General features: G+C 33.3%; 1 protein-coding gene across 1 annotated transcript; it reads left to right on the forward strand.

The window, feature by feature from the left end:
* The first annotated feature begins 4,630 nt into the window (after positions 1-4,630).
* Positions 4,631-5,617, forward strand: LOC108989685. Its single transcript, XM_018963382.1, has one exon. It carries the CDS (start codon positions 4,631-4,633, stop codon positions 5,615-5,617), a length of 987 nt encoding a protein of 328 aa, XP_018818927.1.
* The last annotated feature ends 679 nt before the right edge of the window (positions 5,618-6,296 follow it).

The raw sequence follows: 6,296 nt of genomic DNA on the forward strand, positions 1-6,296 counted from the left end.
AAGCAGTTGAAAGATGCTGCCAAGTAATGTCAAATATAGTAACAGGTTGTACAAACGTTAGGTATTCTTTTAAAAAAGTGTGAAGTTTATTATTAAAAAATTAATTTTTTTATATAAATTCTATATTAACTTATTTTTTAAAAGATATGTGCGATATTTATGTACTTTTTGACTATAAATATTATTTCTCATATTGAAAATTAGACAAAATTTTAGTGGGATCATAGAAGTATCTAGAGGTGGGTTCCGACTCCGACAGAGTCGGAATGCCCACCTCCGACCTCGGAGGCAATCGTGTATTCTGACTTCGACTCCGATCGGAGGTCGGAGCTCTTATCAGAATGTGCTTGGGCCAAGGCCCAATTCTGAATCTCTGGGCCCACTTCCGAACCCCAAAACCCAATTCCAAATCCCTTGGCCATTTCCAAAGGCCCAAGGCCTATTATGATATTTGGGCTTCTGAAATACTGTAAAAATATATATATACACACCCTAGTGGGTTTCCAAAAAATTCTATAAAAATCAATTAAAAAATTTAAATATAATGATTAAATTACATACATTACAAAATCAAAAAGAAGTAAATGCACAATGACAAGCACAATATAAATAAAAAATGCAAAGCAGCCCTCCAAACAACCAGCATAATCACAACCAAACATTAACTAAACAACCAAAGTCCTCAACCAATTTACATTGTACAATGTAATAATGTATCAAAATAAAACAAAAAATACATTAACTAAACAACCAAAGTCAGCTCCACAAGTAATTCACTCAACATCTTCTCACTGTATTGAGCGATTAACAATTTCTTAATCTGTGTACCATTATTGGTCATAGAAGTTTCGTAACTGAATTTGGTTTGATCAATGGCCACCAATCTCTTGTGTATCTTATACCGTTGGCAACAATTAATATGTGTTATTAACATAGAGGTGCCTTGTTTTTTTGAATGACATTCACAAAGTTGCCCACAGTGGTGGCATCTCAACTGCAGGTTCACACGATCACCAGAAATTTTGGAGAAATGTTCTCATGTCCACGACCTTTTTTTGGTAGGTCGTGGTGGTCGATCGTACTCAATATGCATCTTCTCATCTTCATTAAATATATCATTATCTTCTACATTTATTGGGACTCAACTATTTGCATAGGAAGTAACTGCTCTAGATATACGTCTAGGGTTGGAAGTACCGATCGATGTAGAAACTGTGACATCCCATTGTGGACGATCGTCCCCACTAGGTGTAGCATCCATATCTATTTCAATTATGCTAAAAAAAATAAATTAGAAGCAAACAAATTAAAAAAAAAATTACACCATGTTATGTATATGTATATGATGCATTGTATGTAGTCGATTTTATAATTAAAAAAGAAGAAGATAATTTATGAATGAAAAGTATAACAGTATAATCTTACTTACTTATCATTTAATTAACATAAATCTTGAATTCATGTCATTCACCCAAATACAAGTCTTATAAAAGAATTAAAACTGATGAATATGTCAAAAGACTCATCAATGGGGGAGATAGAATTGCAAAAGGTGGTGGTGGTCTGTGGATCCCAAATTGGTGTTTCTCTCATAGTCTCATGGTATTTATTTAATTAAAAAAAGCTCAATACTTGACTGTATTAATTAATTAGCATGATGTTAATACTTTTCCTCAAGGTTTTATATATTTTTCCGGTAACATTAATTAGAGACAAAATTGAAAAATGAATAGATTAAGTTATATTGTATTTTATTGATGAGTGTATGAAAATGCACTCTAAATATCCTATTATTAGACTAAAATGCTAAAGTGTGAATAGAAATCATATGAATTAATGTGTATTCTTGAATTGAGTTTCTATTTATCTTGGGATACTCATGAACAGATTTTTATGTTTAATTTCAGAGTCTATAAAAGAGCAAGTCCAAACCCAGTCAAATTCAAATGACTTTCAAGTAGGCAAAACGTTGTAACAACTTAAGAACTTCCACGAGTGTAGGAATCTTCAAATAAGGATAATAATGGGATTTGAGAGTAATTCGGATAAAGAGAAAAAGTCAATTTGAAATTCGCTAGAAGATAGCCTGTATATATTTTAGTATTTTGATCATAACTTTCCGCTCTAATAACGGATTGATGCAATTTTTGATGTGTTGGAAAGCTATCTTAAAGGGCTACAAAGTTGTGGCTTATAAGGATTTCTAAATTTGAACTCCTGAGGGGCGTACGTGGCTTCCAAGATGAGTCCTAAAATTTAGGCGATTTTATATGCCGGAATATAAAAGACATTAGGATTTTTTTCCTACTCTATATAACCATTTCATTAGTACAAAATTTAAGTTTTTTAGAGAGGAGGCATAGTTTTAGAGAAGAGAAAAATTCTATTTTTATTATTTATTCCTTCTATGGAGAACTAAATATTGGGTAAAGTCTAGGGTGGAAATTGATTGGTGAAAATACTTTGACTTTATTTCAATTCATATATTAAGATCTATTGTGTAAGATTCTATAATTCAATTTTCCATTTGTTTTGAATATTATAAGTTTGAGACAATTATATTAAATCTTGTTATGATTTGATTTTGTTGAGGTGTAAGATTATGAATATATGATTGTGACTTAAACAAGCTTTTCATACTATTGATGTGATCTTCTGATGTACTATTGTTTATGAACATAGGGTTGTCTTTAGATCTGATATTTATTTTTATATATGAAAATCGTGATTTGTAAAGGGAGAATAGATTCTAGAATTAAATTTGAGAAATTAAATGAATATAATGTCATATCTTACAATTAGGAATTTGGTACTATAATTCTTAATTGTGTATATCGTTTGGATTGAAAAAATCATAGTATTGGATCTGGTTTATAGAAGCCCAAAGTTTTACTTGCCTTCTTATCCGTGTCCTAATCTCATTTTAATTATGTGCTTTAAGTAGAATTTCTAGATTATTGTCATACTATAATTTGATCTTTTCTTTTAAGCTTACGTCTTCTTGTCTTTCTTTCGACTCTCTGTGGATCGACATTTTGAACTATACTATAACACCGCGTATTAGTTTGGACGTAATCAAATTTTGGCGCCGTTGCCGGAGAGACGGTAAAATAATTGCTAAATAATTTTTCTTTTCAACAGTTTATAAAGGGAGTAACTTCGTTCCTTCTTTTAGCTTGCTATATTATTTTTTTTTCTTTTGTTACCTTGCATGCACAGATATAGAGACACATTGGGTAGATTTGCTTGTAGGCCTGTGCTAGTGTCAGAATCAAACTTTTTAAATATTTTATTTGACAATCCACCTAGTCCCGAAGAAATGAGTGAACACGAAAATCAACTCACCAGAACTCTTGAGGATTACCTCTACCCTACACGCACAGTCACACCATCATATATCATGTTTCCAACTAATACTCGCCAACTGGATTTTAAAACAGGGATGATACAGTTACTTCCTACTTTTCATGACTTGGAAAATGAAAATACATGTGTGCACATTAAGGAGTTTGAGGAAGTAGTTGAGACTTTTCATAGTCAAAATGCAACCGACGACATTGTGAGACTTAATTTCTTTCATTTCTCTTTAAATGATTGAACTAAGAGTTGGCTATACTCGCTGAGACCACGATCTATTGGGTCATGGAATAAGATGACTCAGATCTTCTTTAATAAATAATTTCCCCAACATAAGACCAATGCTTTGAAAAGGTAAATCTCTACATTTGCACAAAAGAACAGTGAGACTTTGTATCAGTCTTAAGAGAGATTTAAGGAGTTGTTAAGTATGTGTTCTCACCATGGGTATGAGAATTGACGCTTAGTGAACTATTTTTATGAGGGACTTACACCTAGAGAGTGCCAATTTGTGGAGATGATATGTAATGATCAGTTCTTACAAAAAGATCCTGATGAGGCCATAAAATATTTCAATGAGCTTGCTGAAAAAGCTCACACTTAGACTAGATCTAGTGTTATTGAGAGCACAAATAAGTCACGACTTGCAGGAAACTCAAATAGTGGTGGAATTTACCATTTCTGGGAAGATGATAGCTTAAAGGCTAAGGTTGAGATGCTCATTAAGGAGGTAGATGTGTTAAAGACTAAGGACTTAAAGCCAACACATGTAACTAATCATGCAAAGTATTTTGGACCATGTTTTGTGTGTGGCGAGGTAGATCACCTTGCCCAAGAGTGTCCTACACTTGCTGAGATGGGAGGGATGTATGAGGAACAACGTAATGTCTTAGGTATGTACAAGAAGTCTTTTACACCTTAGTTTGATACCTATAATCCGGGGTGGCGCAATCACCTAAATTTTAGCTGGAAGTCTAAAAACCAACTGCCTGCACAACTCCCTAGATCATATCTTGAATCATATGCACTTTCATCTTCTACGAATCATTTAGAAAACACTTTGCATGATTTTATTGAGGCACAGGGTAAGACTAACCAAAAATTTGAATATTTGATTATGCAAGTTGTTGAAGAAAATAAGGAGATAAAGAGTCAAGTGTCCAAAATGATGAGCTCCTTGAGTGTGAATGAGCGAGGTAAGTTCCCTTCTCAAACTCAGTCCGCACCCCATGGTCAGCACATGGTGCAAGATAAGTCATTACACATCCTAACAATGAACAAATCAGAGGATGTGGAAAATGGTCAAGATAGTAGTGATGCCGAGCTGTCCAAAGAACTTGAGGTGACAAAGAGTCTAGTTAAAATACCATTCTCTCAAGCTTTAAAATCAAGCAAGCAAACTCTGAATCCTAACAATAAAATCCTAGAGAATATAAGGCAAGTAAAAATCAATTTTCTTCTTTTACATGTTACTAAACAAGTTCCTACTTATGCAAAAGTTATCAAAGATTTGTGTACAGTTAAAAGGAAGTACCATGTTAAGAAGACGACATTCCTAACAGAGCATGTTAGTGCTCTAATTGAGCACCGAATTCCTTCTAAGTTTAAGGATCCTAATTGTCCAGTCATTGCATGTAATATTGGAAATCAAGAGTTTGGACAAGCGTTTCTAGATTTAGGAGCTAATGTAAATTTGATGCTTTATTCCATTTATTTGCAACTTGGTTTGGGTGAAATTAAGACCACTTATATTGTGTTTCAATTGGCTGACCATTCAATTAAGAAATCGAGAGGAATAGTTAATGATGTTTTAATCCAAATTGACAAGTTTTATTACCTTGTTGATTTCTTAATCTTTGATACTAGTTCTGTTGTTGACTCTAATTCTAAAACCCCCTTAATTTTAGGTAGATCTTTCCTCGCTACTGTTAATGCTCTTATTAATTGCAGGAATGGTCTAATGAAGCTTTCTTTTAGGAATATGACTCTTGAGGTGAATATTTTCCATATTGAAAAACAGTCAATGGAGGATGACGAGTACCACCAAATGTATATGATTGACACACTCATAGATAAGGGAATTCAAACAACTCATGATTCTGATTCCATTAAATATTTTTTTGTTAATTCTGAGTTTGATACTATGAATGATTCATCTGATGTTGTTGATGTTTGTGCTATTTTTTATGAACCTCAGGATTATGGCCCACATATTTGGCAACTGAAATTTGAAGAGTTGTCTAAGAAAAGAAAAAAGTAGATTCTTTCAAGCGTGGATAGTCCCAAATTGGAATTGAAGCCACTGCCCTCAGGTCTTAAGCATACATTTCTCTATCGAGGTGACATTTTTCCTGTTAGTATTTTTTTGAAATTGAATGTTAGTAAGTTTAGGAAATTTCAATTGACTGAGTTGGAGGAGTTGAGAAATGATGTTTATGAGAACTCTAAAATCTATAAGGTTAAAATAAAAGCGTTCCATGATAAAAATATTGGTAGGAAGACGTTTAGCCTAATGACCTAGTATACTTATATGATTCTAGACTTTACAAGCACTCAGAAAAACTTCGGTCTAGGTAGACCGGCCTTTTTGTAGTGAAGCATTTTTTTGAAAATGGAGCGGTAGAAATAGAGGACCCTAAGGATGACCATGTCTTTAAAGTAAATGGTCCACGCCTTAAAGTATTAATTAATAGGCAAATTTCGGAAGTGGAAGACATTCCACATGTGGATCCGATCTATCAACCTTGACCTCACCATGTAGGTATGGTTTTCTTGATTTGTTTTGTTTTGTTTTTATTTTCTCTCATTTTCTTTCTTTTCCATTTTGTTTGCTGTTGTTTTCTCTTTTTTGTTTGCAATTTAGTTTCATTTTGTCATTTCAGGTTACCATCTTTGGGGCTTAGCGAGCTACCCACGTCACTCATTAGGTGTATTCTACC

The sequence above is a fragment of the Juglans regia genome, chromosome 14 (assembly GCF_001411555.2).
Source record: "Juglans regia cultivar Chandler chromosome 14, Walnut 2.0, whole genome shotgun sequence".
Classification (NCBI taxonomy): Eukaryota; Viridiplantae; Streptophyta; class Magnoliopsida; order Fagales; family Juglandaceae; genus Juglans; species Juglans regia.